Source organism: Strix uralensis, chromosome 5, assembly GCF_047716275.1.
Source record: "Strix uralensis isolate ZFMK-TIS-50842 chromosome 5, bStrUra1, whole genome shotgun sequence".
Classification (NCBI taxonomy): Eukaryota; Metazoa; Chordata; class Aves; order Strigiformes; family Strigidae; genus Strix; species Strix uralensis.
The window spans coordinates 45,827,300-45,845,080 of record NC_133976.1 but is presented as its reverse complement, the minus strand read 5'-3'; the positions used below and the strand labels follow the sequence as shown (position 1 = coordinate 45,845,080).

The 17,781-nt window shown below is 35.5% G+C and overlaps 1 protein-coding gene across 13 annotated transcripts in view; it reads left to right on the top strand.

The window, feature by feature from the left end:
* Window positions 1-17,781, top strand: part of PPFIA2 (PTPRF interacting protein alpha 2) — a 359,571-nt gene that overhangs the window by 260,683 nt on the left and 81,107 nt on the right. For all 13 annotated transcript variants that reach the window (XM_074870681.1, XM_074870680.1, XM_074870675.1 and 10 more), the window contains one exon: window positions 6,244-6,360. In XM_074870681.1, coding sequence (XP_074726782.1) covers window positions 6,244-6,360 — 117 coding nt within the window. The remainder of the gene's footprint in view (window positions 1-6,243; window positions 6,361-17,781) is intronic.

Here is a 17,781-nt window from a genome sequence, read left to right as displayed (position 1 = left end):
TCTTGATAAGAGGAGATTAAACAAAAAGCCTTCTCGATCTGTTGAAGTAAAACATGGTTATCAATGAGTTTAATTGCCTAGGACAGATTTGTTTCAATGTTGGAAGATCAAAGAAACAAGTTCAGTGATTTAAGGTAGGGCAAGTTTATAAAAAACAGCTTTTCAAAAGCTTAAAATAATTGTCTTCCTGTAATGCTTTACATTTTTTAAGTGATCCAGGTTCTTAGCGGTTTTGGGGACTGCCTAACATGATATATGTGTGTTTAGAGCCTCTGTTAACAACAAAACAGTATATTTAACTTGTTCTAAAACTATTTAAAATAGAGAAATTAAGCAAATTCAAAGTAGAAAAATTTAAATAAGTAAAAAAGTTTTCTACTACTTTAAATATTAGAAAGAATTCTACAAAAACCTCTGTAAACATTTGGCCTTATATGTTCATTAATTAAATATCTTTATAGCTCTACATACTGTAATCATTTATTCAATGGAAAGCAAACTTAAATCAAGATGATTACAATAATTACATTTAAATCCCTTACTGGTGGATGGTTTTAAATACAATTTAAATAGCAAAAACATTAAAGAAAAAGTCAATAGAGAAATTGATTATGTAACTATTTTAAAAATTAGAATAGGATTTTATTTAGCCTGCACAGGGGCCACATACTTTTGAAAACATGTAACTAAAATTTCTTTTTCTCTGTACTGTACTGTGTACAGGACTCTCTATTGTATACACACTGTGAGAAGGGAAATATGCATCCATAAGGTAACTGGAACAGTTTTCCCCACTGTGTCTGAGAAGTGGGCAGGACCAGGTTAGTGTTTAATACCATATTACAGGCATGCTTTTTACTTCATAAATTTCTTTCTGGAATTTCGTCAGTCCTTTAATGGTATTTGTTTTACTTAAATTTAGCCATTATGATGGGACCCTCTAGTTTAAGATCATTGTCTTTTCTCCCTTCAGTCAGGAGAAAATATATGCGAGTTGTTCATCCCACCTATTTCAAGACATGGAAGACCCACTGGCAATGTTTCTCCCTCCAACATTTATAGAAGGAATCAGATAACCACTTTAAGCTAAACGTTCAGCGTTTTGACTTTTCAGTTATGCTGCTCTGTGCCAACCAGATAAGTTCAAGATTTTCAGCTCAATTGTTGTAATTCTGCCTTAAGTCACTGGGTGATACAGAATGCTGAAGGCTGACACTTAGCATTTTTGCTCTAAGTAGACCATGGTCTGTGCTGAGGTCAGATATGGAGTGCTCACTTTTTACAGAACAGCAGCATTGGGAACAAGGCCTCAGGGGCCAGGATTTCAAGCAAAGGAAATTGTTATGGGTAGGTAAAGTACCTGGAATACCATCCTTGTAATTTACAATGTGTGCTATACATTGATAGTAACGACAGCTTCTCCCTGAGGATGTCAGAACACTTATGGGGAAAGCCTAGTGCTGAGAGCATTATTTTGTCTGGTCCTTAACTGGTCAATATTCTCTGATTCATCCCAAATCTATCAGGTAACACCACCAGTGATCATCTCAGACTTCCAAATCCTGATCCCCTCTGAGCTTTCAACTACAAAATCATTTTTCCTGTCTAAAGTTATCATTCTTCCTTCCTGGACTTGTCAATGTCAAATATCACCATAATTCATAAAAGGAATGCATTTAGTTCCTTTCCACCAACCTTGAGGGATTTCAACTTAATATTTGAACAAGAAGATATTGTTACATATTTATATCTTATATCTAAGCCATATCTGACAAGTTTCTTGGTATTTTGTAGGTTATATGATGCTTTCTTATTGGATTTAAAGTAACTTGATCAAGAAAATAAGAAATTAATTCAGGTTTGTTCTTACACATCTTGTTGCAAAGTAGCAGTCATCTTTCTTTTAGTATATGCTCACAAAAAAGCCCAGAACACCAAAACACAGGGCAAAAAGCAGCCAAAACATCATATATCTCTCAACAAAACCGAAAGGGGTTGAAGAATGCTGGTGCTTTGAGGGGAAGTCTGGCAGTGAGACAATTACTGCTCCTAGGAAATCTAATAAAAGCTTTTCCACTGATGCTCAAGATATGTGTACAGTAGTAAAGAGACAAGACCAACATTCTGTAAATGTAAGACAGATTTTTGAATGACATCAGACTGCACAGACCAACAAGTACGTAATTTAAAAATTGATCTATAGTAGGTAACTGTTAATAATAAAATAAGTGTAATAAGTTGGTAGCTCCTTTTCATTGCTGTTATAGGTAAGTATATTAAGTATTCATAGTAAACTTAATTACCTGAAACTATAATGAGGTTATGAATGGCCACTCAAGCAATTGGAAGTAGAGAACTGATTCAGTTTCAGCAGCAGAGGTACTCAGTCATTTAGGATTTTGTATGTTTAGAAATGGATTCTGATCTCATACCTCTCAAATAATTTTAAATTAATTATTTTGTAAATTATCCAAAGTAAACATGTAGAGGAAATGCTTTTCCTGCTTCGTTTTGTGTCTTGTGACAGACTTTGCACCGTGAATAAATCCGTTACATCTTCATGTATAGTTTGTATGTTCCAGTTTATTTTTATTTTGTCCCATAAACTTAGTTCAAATATTACCATTTTTTGTGTGCTGATTTTTCCTTTTTTTTTTTTTTTTTTGGTTATCCTTCACAGTTTGGCAGTTTTTGCAACTACAATGTGAATCTTATTTCTTTCATGTATATGTCTTAGTGTCCTACTACAGATAGTAATCAGACTGTTTCCCTTGCTAAATGGATGGAATTTATGCTATTGCTTACTGATTTATAGTCTTGTGTAATCTTTATTCATTATGAGATTATTGTTTTCTTACATTGTCCTTTTCACCAGCATGGCTGTTGGATATGATTCTGTAACATCAGGTACTTCTTCAGATCAGTTCTAGCTTATGTGTTGATATTCTGTTTCATGGTGTATTTTAATATTTGAAATTAATATTCCCTTAACACCTAAACTCAGACTGTTATTTTCAAGTGTACAGGCATGAGATGTAGATTTGGTCATTTATGGAAATGAAGACCAGTTGTAATTTTTAATCTGAATTGTTGAATCCTAACTTCATAAAAAACATGGGTCAGTGTTATCTGTAGATAATGGACACAAATTCTGCTAAGATTCTGGAGGGAATTTATATGGATAATATAGTAGGGATGTTTACCAAAATTGTAATTCAAAAATCTGGGCTTTAGGAAAGTTGAAAATATTTTCAAGTTGAGACAAAAAGGTGAAGTTTTGTAAAGGTATGTTCAGAATTATTATGACAGAGTGGGACTTTAGGAATTGTGCCATTTGTTTCTATGTACGTTTGAAATCCAGAAGGAAGAATCTAAATAGATGGAAGTTCTTTAAAGTTTCAGTGTTATAAAATTATCCCTTGTCAGTCATAAAAACTGACTACAAAAGTCAGAAGAATGTTGAAGATCAACATGCCTGTGAGAAGAGAACAAGCTAAAGGAAAGTTTCTTTAGGTTATAGGATATTTTAATGGGTTTAAGCCACAAAAGTCAAAAAGGTTCACTAGAAGAGTAATATTCTACCTTTTAATCTTGTTTCATTTTTTTCAATCAAAAAACAGCTTTTCAGTTCAGCTGACTTGAGTTTGGCAAAGTTATCAGGGAGACAAATTTAGACTTGCGACAGGAAAATATCTTTAGACTTAACTATGAAGAGACTAGCATCTCTGAAATTTTACACGCACTTTAGATTAGAGTACCATTGAAATGTGTTGTTGTGGTCCAGGTCAAATGTTGACAAGTGTGCTAAATAGGAAAATAATGTCTGTGATAGCAATTTAGTAAAGGAATCTAATCATTTGAAGTCCACAGTCAGAAGTTGGTAAAGAAAAAATATGTGATATGTTTGATCCTATTTTAGCAGGTATTATTTGGAAGTGAAGGTTTTGGTTGATTGTGCAGTTTGGAGTACAACAATAAATACAACAGTAGTATTTATCCACATTTATTTTCTATTAATCTGTCTCTTATTTCTTTTATTTAGTTTTGTTTTTAGCATATATGACTTCCTCCTCAAGAATGTTACCTTTTACTTTTTCAAAAGATAACTTAGCATGAAAACCATTAAGAATTTAACCTTACAGGGTTAAATAGTATCTAGGTACTTAGAAAGCTGTCTGTGGACATGTTTTGTAGTACATATGTTAAGTTGGATGTCATAAACATAAAAACATCAATATAAGAAATAGGCATTTCTCAAAAGTAATATTACTGAGTTTTATCTATGTTCAACAACCAGTTTCTTATCCAGATCTGTGCTATTACCACTGTCTGCTGTTGTAATAAACATCAGAATTTAAGAAGATTCAGAGGCTACCTAGGAAAACATTTAGAGTCATCTGTGTCTTCATCTTCACCTGTTTCATCATCATCATCCATTCAGCTGTGTTTTGGCTACCTGTATAGATGTTTATTTGTAAGACATGGGAGAGTTTCCATGCTTCCTTAGGAGCATTAACTCTGCCTTAATTTATTCTTTAAATCAAGGAGAGAGAACAAGTATGAAAGCAAGTTAGCTGTGTGGTTCTTCACAACTTGGATCTGTTATCTGTTGACTACCCTAGAGCTGAAACTTTTAAGACCTTCCAGACTTCAAACTCCCATTTTCTTCCTGTATAAAGTTACTCTGCATGCATTACATAATAAAACCATTGAAACAATAAGCTTTAGTAATGATGGATTTTTGGCAAAGACATTGTTCCCAAACATTCAAAAAATCAAGTGAATCCCCAAAAATAATGATACATGATATTGTATTCTTTGCTTTGCCTTTCACTTTGAAGGGATAATTGAATTTTATTTATTTACTTGCTTACTTAGAAAGTGGTTATCCTAGGGTATCTAAAGACCAGCAGAGGCTAAGAAAAAATAAACTGTTGTGGAATATGTGGTGGAATGATAAAATTTTGCAGTAGTATTTATACAATATTCTTACTGAGCTAAAGGGTGATTAAAGAGTTGTATTAGACACAGGTGATAATTCAAAATGAAGGCATAGTGAAGTCTGCAGTTTAATGGATCAATGAAAGACTGTCATATGAAAATTCAGATCTTTGTTGGCTGCCAGTTAACATATCCTGTGATTTTACGTTTGTTTCACGTGATGTATAGTTACTCTCCATAAATCATAATTTTATAATATATACATTTAAGTATCTCCTGCAGTCTACCTGAAAGTCACTTTTAGCACTAATTGATGGCTAATTTTGCTTGGTGGAAACCGTATTTTCTGTAGTTTAGATTTGAGAACCATTTGAACCATAAAGAAAAAGAAATGAGTGAAGCTATTAAAAAAAAAGTTATGGAGTTACCAGTTACAGCATACAAAGGGAGTGTGTTTAATACACGATGGTAGCCATTCGGTAAATCATTTCTTAGATGTGCTAATGAAAGCAGATTGGTACAGCAAGATCTAATTGTGCAGTTTGTCAAAATAAATAAGTTTTATATTAGCCAGATCTTCCAATTTATCATAATATACCATGTAAAAAATTTTAGGACCTGAATCTTTCCATCCTGTGTATTGTCTGAGAATAAGCTACAAAGTCAGAGAGAAAGCAGTTTATTTTCCAGTATGGGATTTTTAATAGCACTACGATTAAATAAAACAATATGTTTAATACAGTAAAACCTACTTGTATATGCATTAAAATAGTCAATGTCCACAGTAGAGGAGTTTTACATACATGTTTTCTTAACAAAAACCACTTAAAATGTATGTTGCAGTTACTAACAGATGGGAATTTGACAGAAACATAGCACTTTGTTTTACATAACTTGGTTTTGATTCATAGCCTTTTGGCACTGTTTTCCTACAATGCCAGTTTGGCATCCATTGTGTTTTATATGAAAGTATGAGTCTTGTTCTTGCAGTGTTACAAAATCAACACCTAACAGCTCTTTCATCTTTCAAGCTAAAAAAAAAAAAAAAAAAAGTTCCCTAGCACAAAGTAAGGATAGAAGGTAAAACAAGACAGTGTTGACTATCCTATCATTTATTGGTTCCTTTGTATCCTTAATGGCCTTTAGGCATTATTAATGTGTTCGTTTTTAAAACCTCTCTGCATGTACAATCATAATTTTGCAAAGGCTACAAATGACCAATAAAGGATCAAAATGTTAATAGATTTAACAAATTTTCTGCTCAGTTATATATATTAACCACTTATTTTCTTTCTTTTGCAGATTGTAGCTTTGCGTGAACAAAATGCACACATTCAAAGGAAAATGGCTGCTGGTGAAGGGCCTGCCGAATCAGAGCACATTGAAGGAATGGAGCCAGGGCAAAAGGTTCATGAAAAGGTATAAAATGTTAGTTTTCATTGGATCATATAATCAATATGACAAATAATCAGTTGTTAGATTTTTGTTATGTGAATATTTTATGGGACATCCCTTTAGAATATTGTCTGTCTACTGAAATCAGTATCAAAAAATGAACTTGTTTAAATGGAAAGGAAATGCAAATGGGCAGGTCCTTGCTCTTTGATAGGGTATTGATTTAAACCCACAGCTTATAACAATTTTTTTTTTTTTAATTTTTTGTGTAATGTTACAAGGTTACTGTATCCTGCTGAGTGATCCTCTGCACATCACATACAGAAGAGCAAGGTTTAGTGGCACATATATTTGCAAGGATATATATGCAAAAACTGCTGCCAAAATAGTCCATAAGGGGATGACAGAGACGTAAACCCTAGAAAAAGTCATTTTCCTCTGTGCCACCTATGGATACTCTTCAAATTCATGTCCATGTTCACAGACAGAGAAGTGAAGAGCATTTTACTTAGCACTCTTTCAATAAGAAATAGGTATATAGACTTCAGGCTAAGTATTTGCCACTTAAGTCTTAAAGAGAAAAAAAGGTAGAGAATATCTGATTTAAAAGCAAGGTTTTCTTTTAAGCCTTAGTTTTCCAGATTGATAAAAACCAAGTCGTGTATCTTCTTTTCTTGCTTCAGAGTTATGAAATTAAAATGCAAGCATAACATAACTTTTGGCAGACAGCTGAAATGAGTAGAGCTGCTCTTTGGATCTCTGTGCATTTTGTCTAATGGCATGTGATGAACAGTAGCATAAATCATACTTACAAAATATAACTCATCATTACTTATTTATTTTATAGGCAATCCAATTAACAAGGGCACACTCGCACTGCAAGCATTAATTTGACATGTTTTGTGGTTTATTTTATGTGTGTATCTTTCCTTGAGTAATCTATGTGGTTGAGAAACATACAGTAAACACTGTTCAGCTACTTTCCTCTTCCTTGCAAAATCTTACTCTTTGACACATCTGTGAAATTTTATTAAAACAGTGAACATCTCACTCGTGCTTTTAAATACAACCACACTGCTTAGCTGAAAAATCTCTAGTTTTCCACTTTCTTTGCAAGTTATGTCTTCTGATTTGATCCACTGAGCTCTTTACTTATAAGCAGAGTTAAGTGGAAATAAGAATATCAGTCCTTTAACAAATCTGCATATTTAAACATTAATGACAGGAATGAAAGCCAAAGTAAGACATAATTATCATTTTGTATGAAATGTTTCTAGAATATTATGTCCAGAAAACTTCTATGCTTCCTAATCAAAACAATTTATGTTGGCCTTGTTAAGCTGAATTAAAGGCTTGTGCTTACTGATTTTTGCTCCTTATAGTAATGAAAACATACTGGAAAGGGAGTTAGCAGGAGGCTATATTGACACCAGATCAACCAGTGCACTCTAATTCACATCCTCTGCACTAGCTGCTCTCTACCTTTCTACCATTAACTTAGTGCTCACCATCAATTCCTTCTTTTGTTAAGAGAAGTCCCCTCTTTGTAAAATACTTCAGCTTAAGTCCAGACTCTAAACATCCATTTAGAAAACAATAAGCTATGAGGTAATGGTTTGCACCCTCTTACAATACAGGAGATCAAGGTTCAGTTTCACTCAGTCTGAGTAGATCCTACATTTTAGGTTTCAATGTTGTGGCTGATTGTTGCAACAATTATATAGGTAAAACTTAAGCAAGACCTTCAGGAAGTCACCATATTAATCATGCCTATCTTCTTGGACTTCCCAGGAGATACAGACATGGTAAAGTCTACACAGACATCGATATAGAGCTTGCCTAGGTTCCCAGAACAGGTAGTCCCAAAGCGGTATAGCCAATTAGAGGATTGCTCAGTTAAAAGTTACCTACAGAAAGAGTTAGCCAGCATGGCTAACATGGAAAACATGAAGACTGGACTGTTTTCTGAGGTTTAGTTGTGTCAAAGTTTAACATCCCTTCTGAAGCTGCTATAACTTCTTGTGTATTTAGGAAAAATATGTCAACATAGATTTCAGCTCATTTGTAGCATCAGTACTGAATGATTACTATAGTCTTGGGGGAAAAAATGAGATAATCTGACTGCATTTCACAGTAACATAGAAATAGTACTTATTACTTCAGTGCTTAGAATAGCTGCTAAAAGAAGTTATTATATACTTTTAGGCTACTTCCTTTCAAGAGGATAGAAAGAACAGGCCAAGAACTTTTCTGGGCCATTCATTCTCTTTTTCAAGAAATCTTGGAAAAATGAGACATTGCAGAACAACTAAGAGTTAATGTCATGCCAGTAATTAAAACAATATGACCAAGGTTGCATTAGTCTGTTTATCTACACTGATATCAGAAAAATTATGAAAAAGCTAATAGTGAAAACTGAGTATTAAAAAAAACCCTCCAGAACCTGAAAATCAAAGAATACTAAAATGAGAGTTTATACATTTTATAGAAAGCAATTTATGTATATATATTTTTATGAGACAAAAAATATTGTTCAAAAGGAGATTGTTCTACTGTACCATAAATTGATTTCTATAAAGCAATGGCTCAGTACATAGTAATTTATTTTTTTTAATGAGCAGTGAGGGAAATCAAGCTACTTAATCTTTAAGAAATAGAAATCTTATTAATGGTGACAGGGTGTAATCATAAATGGAGACTCATTATCGAGTATGAATGAAAAATCTCAAAAGAAAATAACAGTAAAGTGAGAAGTATTAACTGAATATTTATTACTTTGAAAAAAAAAAAAAAAAAAAAAAGGGAGAAGTTCTAAGAAGAGTGAATGGCTTTTAATTATGATTTCACAAAATTCCAAACTTTGGAATATATCTGCTGTAGGAAAGTATTAGAGATTTCAACATGGAATTATCCTGATTTAAAACAAAACAACAGAAAAACAACAAGGAGCTTCTTGGGTCTAGCTTTTTGTGCCTGGAACAGACTGCAGATCGCACTGTGAGTTGCTATTGGCAGGGGGATGCCAGGTCATTAAACAGGTACAGTCACACATGTTCTCTAGGGGAGATCTTGCCTAGGTATGTTAAAATTTCTGCTCTATGACACTAAAGCTTCTAAGTGTCCTGGTTTGAGCCCAGAGGGCAACTGAGCACCATACAGCCACTCACTCATCCCTTTCTCCTCAGGAATGGGAAGGAGAAAACAAATCAAAAGGCTCAGGAATTGAGATAAGGATGGGGAGGGATGATTCATCCATTACTGTCAAGGGCAAAAGACAGACTCGTTAGGGAAAGAAAAAGAACATCAATTTAATTCAAACACTGACAACAGAAACACTTAACAGACAGAGTAGGATAGTGAGAAGCACTACCACATCTTAAAAACATCTTCCGCTCACTCCTCCTTTCTCCCTGGGCTCAGCTTTGCTCCCGATATCTCTACTTCCTCCCCGCAGGGAGGCAGGGGGCACAGGGGCAGGGATGGGGGAGTGTGGCCAGTCCCACTGCTCCTTTCTCCTTGGCGGGGAGAAACTCCTCACACTCTTACCTTGCTCCAGCGTGGTTCCCTCTCACAGGAGACAGTCCTCCACAAACTGTCTCCAACATGAGTCCTTCCCACGGGCCACAGCACTTCCCAAGCTGCTCCAGCATGGATCCCTTCCAAGTGTTGCAGTCCTCCCACTGCCAAACTACAACAGTGGGGCCTTCTTCCTGTAGAGTCCCTGCCTTCTTTTGGTGCAGCCACCTGCTCCGGTGTGGGTCCCTCCATGGGCTGCAGGTTGACATCTGCTCCACTGTGGATCTCCGTGGGCAGCAGGAGGGGGGTGGCCCTGCTGTCTCACCATAGGCTGCAGGGGGGGTGGGGGTGGTGTACACGGGTGCACCTCCTCCCCTTCCTCCTCTTTTCTTCTTTCTACTGACCTTGGTGTTCACATAGGTGTCCTCCTCACAACTCCTCCCAGATTCCCCTTAAATGCCTTCTCAAAGAGGTGCAGCGACCATCACTAATTGGCTCAGCCTTGGCCAGAGGCAGGTCCAACTTAGAGCCAGGGGAGCTTTGAGAAGCTTCTCACCTGGGGCCACCACTGCAGCCTCTCCCCCACTACCATAAACCCCCACCACACACACAAACCCAGCACACTAAGCTGTATCATTTAGGCAAGAGAAATTTAAAAGCTAACAAATACAGAAACTTGCAAAGAGGCCAACTTGCAGAAACAGAAGAACATTAAAGGACTTTGAAAAATTGTTTTAAAAAAACCTGGCAAAGATCACCTGCTGTGGGAATTAAGATGCAACCATTTCTATTATCAGATACTCTCCTACCTAGATCTGTGACCACTGGACACCACTTGTCACCACCCAGATCCTCCACTTGATCTGTAAGGACCACAGCCTGGTCACAAGCAAAGGTCAGGAAAGGCAGAATTCCCAGTGAATAAAGTGCCCATTGGGAAATCTCTTAGGAAGCAGATAGGGAAGCTGCAAAGGTGGGACTGAACAGGATTAGAGATCAAGATGATACCAATGGAGGATCTATGTAGGGATGTTAAAGGAAAGAAGCTGGGCAGGTATGAAGCTCTGTAATGGCACAAACAGTGAAGAAGGTGCTTGCTGTTCTGTGGGGTGTACTTTAGGTGCACCTCTTCTCAATATTGGTGGTTTCCCATCTGAAACAGCCAGCAGTGAATGACAACAGATGAGCCGCTCCTAACAGTACAAGAAGGGTCTATTGCCTACACCTGATGTACCTCTGGAGAAACTTGAGTGCAGGGCGTTAGTAAAGTGTTACCAAAGTTTATCTGCCACCTCAAATTATTACACCGAAACAACTACAGGAGGCTATTTATCCCAAGCAAACCCAAAATGATTATGAAGCTTTGGGACAAAAAGGGTTGGTTCTCATGAGTCCTTGATGATAAGCTTCATAGCTCAGAAAGAAAGATACATCCTGGAGTGTGTGGGTGGTCTTGCCAAGTGATCTTTGGTTTTCTCAACTCTGGAATAATGTTTCAGGAGCCAATGGGCAAAACCAGTCTATATCTCATGTAAAAGCAGGAATGTCTTTGACCAGTGGATTTCTACCTTAGTGAGAAAGAATAAAAAAACGAAGCCCACAGATGCATTTTACCACAACGCTTAGGTTGGAAGTATATGAGAAAGTATATGAATTTTCATTAAATTTCATAAATTTAGGTGGTTAATGGGGCAATGGGCAATATAGAAAAAGATTGTTATCATCTGGTAGAAGACTAAGTAGGAAAAACTTGCTATCCATTGAGATAAGGTTCTACTAGAAATCGCAAAGTGGGAAGATGAAATGGACTAAGTGTTTTAGGAGAAATAAGCAGAATTATTCAGAAGGTAGGACCTACACTGAAGATATAACCTAGGGTGATGTGATTGCCAGTGACAGAGGTAGGATCTCAACACCAGGTAGGAAATAAGCTTCATCCCTTGGTATGGAAAAAGGTCTCTGTTTAAACCTCATAGTTATTTTTTTAAGAATTCATACAAGGTATAGGAAGGCTGGAATGAAGATACATAGTACCTACATAATATGGGAAACAGGCTTGTAATAATTTACAGAAGTGGTTCTGGGGATTAATGTGGATGATAAAAATATAATGGATCAACAGTATAAAGGTAAATGCTGTGATGGGAAAGCTAAATGGAACTAGAACCTCCAGAATGTGAAATATTCCTGGACCTTCCTCGACCCAGTAAGGCTTCATCTGAAGTCTTGTATCCAGCTTTGGGTCCCACTCTTGATAAGAGATATGGACTGTCTTGAGAATTCAGAAGATGGCAATAAAAACAATCAGAAATCTAGAGAATATAACCTGTGAGGAGAATTTTCAAAATGTAGGCCGAAAGCCTAGAGAAGAAGAGACTAATGGACACAGAATTATTATCTTGAAATATATAAAATGAACCTTCAGATGTAAAGAGAATCAGTCATTCAATCTAGTGAAAGCAATGAAACACTAGAACAGACTGCTGAGAGCAGGAGGAGTCTCCAGAACTGGAAACTTTTAAAGATTTTTAAGAGAAATAACTTGCATTTGAGACAGTGTACGGTGCCGAGAAGGCTAGGTGGCCAGCTCTGTGATTCTGTGTCACAGGGCAGCTGGAGCATCATTTTAAATTCTATAATCACAAGCACTGTCCTCTGACTTCCAACAGTAATATATTAATTGCCAATAAAAGTGATAACATATTCAGTAATTGCTTCAGAACTCTGGGTGAATACAAAAGCAGTTTTATGAGATGATAAATCAAGGCATATGTCCTTCTTACTGATAACTACATGGCCAGTTCTCATGTATGAAGGCTAAGGGGAACTTCAAAGTAGAGAAAACAGACAAAATATATCCAATGGTAAAACTAATAAAACAAAGACAAGTACTAAATATGAGAAACAATAAGTATGAGAGTAATCCAAGAATATGCAAAACTCCAGAACTAGCCCTTATTGCCATGTAGCAGTGTAATTTTTTTAATGAAAAATAATGGAATTGTATTAATTGTTTAAATCTGTAAGAAAAGTTTCAAAGGAAAAAGAAAAGAAAGAAATTATGACATAGTAACGATCCAGTTAAGCAAGCACTTTTTATTCTCAGTTCCAGACTGTGGTATGTTTTAGAAAAAATCCATCAAAACAAATATTTGGGATTATTCCTATGCAAGCTTTTTTTTCAGAGTTCTAATTTGTTATGTGTAGAAGTATATCAGAAACGTTTTTTCCTGTCCTATCTGAAGTCACTTTGAATAGTCTTATTATTCATATTATAAACAAAGTATACATATCAAGAGAGAGAGTCTACAAGTATGAAAACCATATGTATTTTTATGAAACTTCATCACCCGTTAGTTTTTCAGACAAGTGACTATACAAAGACTAATATTTTCGTTTAAAAAAAAAAAAAAAATTGTACATACTGGAGACCAGCATCAGATTATTCGCCCATCTAACTCATAACCCATTGTACTGTTTTCCATGTAATTTTGTCAGTACGATTCCTTCTGGTTTTTATCAAAAAGCAATATAAAAGTCTTTTTAAGTTTATGAAGTAATGAGTTACTTGAGGAATCCATTGTCTCTACTTTTATTTGCCATTTTGAACTAGCAATCATTTTCATGTATATCCAATCGATGATCATAGTCAAGTTGGAGGAATGAAATATTTTTCACAATGTTTGAAGGATAATTTGTCAACATGCCCCAAATATAAGATTTTCCTTACTAAAATAGTAACTAGTATTTTTAAAGACATATTGGGATGCCTGAACCTGTGGCTGAATCTCATGCACCATCTACCATATGTAACTGGAGCAAGAAACAGGAATGAGTCTCAGATCCTGATAGGAAGCAGAGTGTGCTCTCATTTCTTGCTATAAACTGTGTGCCTTTAAAGTGGTGCTTGATGGACCCCAAAAAATATGATACTGTGAATAAGTAGTTTGTTTTCAAATAAAGTTGTTTTTTCATTCCTCTATTTCAGCTTCCATAAGAACCACAGAAATTAAATTATGCAGTAAAACAGAATGTTTTCAGAAATGCTCATATGCAAATTGGAAAGGATTGAAGTTGCTTGGGAGAACATTGAATCTTCTCGTATTTGTATACCTTAAATGTCCACCATTAAAGAATCCCCTTCACTTATAATGATCTCTTTCCTTGATGGTTCAAAATTCATTGCCTATTTCTGGCCCATGTTCGAGAATATTCCTCAGTAAATTCCATGCCACATCTTTTAATTCAAATATATAACAAATCGTTGCTATAATTCTTCTGAAGTTAATGAAGTTTTATCAGAGATTAATTGGCCTGAGGAATGACTATTTTTATCCTCAAAGATGCCATGTATGCATGAGAGGGGTCCTGCTTGACAAAGCACTTCAGCGTTGATTTCTGTTACACTGAAGACATGAAAGCTAAGCATTTAAGTACAGTGTAAATCAAGATGTTTCTCCTTGGAAGCGCACTGTTCCTATTTTTAAACTTTATTGCTGACCCTTGTAGCTGCAACCTGAAAACACTATTAAAATACAAAGACTGTTTGTCCCTATTTGGTGCCTTTATTTTTTTTAATATTTCATATGTCACTATGATACCTGTAATGTGCTTATAAGAGAAATGTTCCTTATTCCAAGATCCATAACTGTACCATTAAAACTCATTAACTAGTTTTTCTAACAAGTATACTGCACTGGTCCTACCCATAGTTTTACCAGTATAGCTATCCCCTTTGCCTCAGAATAATAAACCACAATGTTTTAGGCTTAGGTATATGGAAACAGATACATATACCAGGATAGGTAAAACAGTCTGATAGTTCTGGTGCAACAAAGACCTTTTTCTCTTAAATAAATAATACTACATTTTATGAGGAACTTAGAGCTGTATATAACTATTTTTACATGTGTTAAACAGCTGGGGATGTTTTGCTTTATAATATACCTCAGGCAGTCACATTCAGCTTATTTAAGAGTCACATCTTTTCTTATTCATAGTATTAACATATGCCAATAATTAAATCAAATGCTGGTAGTTTATAAGTACTAAAATCTGTTAAAACATTGACAACGGTTACAGACATTGTATCCTGTAGGAGTAAAAGGTGTCTTGCCAAAGCAAACGCAGTGGACTTAATGTTCAAAGTGCAGATTAAATACATTTAAAATTAAATAATATAATAAAAGTAACAGGTCTCTTTCAGAGCTGTCATCAGAATCTGTTCCATTTTTGGACTTTATTATTTGGGGGGTTTCTGATCACTTTGTATGGTTAGTAGAAAACTGCAGAAGAAAACTTTGAGTTTCAGTTTTTACTTATTAATTTATATCATGTGTGCTCTCTTGCTTTGAATGACTAAATAAAAAAAAACTTTGCTTTTAAATGTCAGCATAGTGGAATGGCAGAGAAATCAGTGAAGGCAGGACACATGGAGCCCTCATCAGGAGCACCAGTCTAAAAAAGGAGTTAGTAAGGATTGAACACCAACCATCAAAGGGGTGTTTGTAACTTAAAGTTTGCTGTAAGGACTTTTTGTTTTGCTGTTTTCTGAGTGCAGTCAGAATGCACAATGTATAAAAAATAGTGGGAGATGTGATCCTTGCCCCAAGTCATTCACACTCTGAATTAGAGAACAAATACAGTTCAGACACAAAATACATTTGATAATCAGATGATGGGTTTGTTTCCAAGCCATACATATATCTTTCTGGCTTCCTAATCATCTCTTTCTGGATTAATATTGATAAAGCTAATTAAAGAAGCATGTGCTGAGGCTAGGACTTAATGAAGATTGATGGGTTGACACACCTGGGGGGGTGAGGAGTTTTCAGAGTGAAAGGAAATATGGATAAAAGCTGCAGCTGGGACTAGGGATTTTCATGAGTCTAAGGAGTAAGTCTGGGGGAGTATGAAGTATTCTCTCTGAAAGAGGCTGGGTGCATATTTTGTAAATACTGCATAATAGTTTAGTATGTCTGCATGACTATGAATACTTAATGCTCAACACTAGTGCACTATCCTGAAAAGCTGCGTTACTTACGCATCATTTACATGATAAATCAATAGACTTCTCAGTCAGATCTTTAATTTTTCAAGAAATCAGCTCTTTTTCTGTTTCATATAAATTAATTTGTTTTCAGTCATGAAAACTTTCTGTTTACCTCATAGAAACCCCTATATACTTCTCTGTATCAAACCTGTTAAAACATTGCTTTAAAAGTCTCATTACCTTTGCAGGGGAATTTTACACTTCAAGCACTGTGCTAGCTGACAGCATTGACTGACTGACCTTTGCTGGATGATTTGCTGCAAGGAGTTATCAGGCCAGTCATTTCTAATGGTAGGCTGGTGAGACTAATAAGAAAAGGGAGTTAGGCAAGGCAAATGAGGGTGGGGTTTGCATGTATAATTTGGTTTGGACAGCTAACTAGCCCTTATAATAAAGAATCAGGGACTGATTTCTCTCTCCTGTGTAAAATCTCCGAATCTTTTCTAATAGCGTAAAAGAGAAATAGTTGGGAATTCTGGAAGAGGTCAGTAACAAGAAGAAAAATACCCACCCATCAAGTAAACCTTCTTTTCCTACCCCATTTTGCAAAAAGAGTGAAGTGTGACAGGTGATTACAGGCATCAGAAAGAAGAATAAGATCTGAAAGCTCATCAGGAAGCAGAGTTATTCCAGCTCCTTAAAACAATAATAAAAGTTGGAGTCTTTTGATGGCTTGGTAGGAAGAGCAAGAAAGTGAGGATGTCTGGGGAGAAAAGTGCCAGAGAAGGTACTTATTTTTACATTGGTATTGAGGTAGGGAAGAAATATTTCACTTGGGAGAACATTGGCTTTGATAGTTGATTAGAGGTTGGAGAAAATTCAGAGCAACTGAAGAGAAGACCTTTAATGATTATGAGACTACTGCCTGATGGAGACCAAAAGATATGGAACAACCCAGAGAAGCAGCGTGCCTTTGAACATAAAGAGGCAACCAACCGCTTAGAAATGACTGTGACAGCTTAGGTATAATGCTATTATTTTTGGCATAGCTTTTCACATTCTGTTTTGTGTGCTGATTATATGGATGACGATCATATTCCTTTTGCTTGTTTAGTTGTCACTTGTGATTGGGCTATCACATAGCTATGTATCTGTGTTAATTTAATTTACCTTCTTTTAAACCTTTTGCATGAAGCATTTGAATGGAATAGGGGTGGATGAACTCTACAGTAGAGTAAAAAGCATCTTCTGGTAACTTGTTATTCATTTATTTTTACATCTCAAACAGCATTAGTAGACATTACTTTTTACAGCATTAACTTTTACTTTCACAAAGTCAAGTGATATGTGTAGTTTAGCTTCCTTTTGTGATTATTTTACTTTTTAGTATTTCTTTACTACAGAATTCAAACAAGTTTATTTAACCTGAGAAATATACAGTATTTCTGTCTTTTCCCTGATGATCTGGCCTTCATGGCCAGCTTTTCCAAGATGGAACATCTCCACCACTACAGATCTAAAAAAAATAATTTTTTCCCTGAAATTTGGGACAAAGTTTTCCAATTTGTCTGTCTAACTGGTTTTAAAGCTTTTTAAAAAACAAAAACCAAAACAAACAAATAAACCCACAAAACCCCCTAAAAAAAACCCAAAAATTGTTTTTAAAGCTCTTAAACTTTATATGGCATTGTTTTCCTACTCTTCCTCATGTTGAATTTTCTATATATGTATTATTTGTAGGTATTATCTTGGTTCAGAGAGAGTCTAAACATAACTTAGGCCTCTAAAATTGGTACTACCACTGACCATGTTCTATTTCCAAAATATTTCTAAAGTGACTGATACCATTGAAATTCTGTATTTTGCAGATAAAGGGCAGGAAAGCCTTCATTTCTCAGCTTCCATATCAGCAGTTGACTGACCAAAAGTCAGAGCAA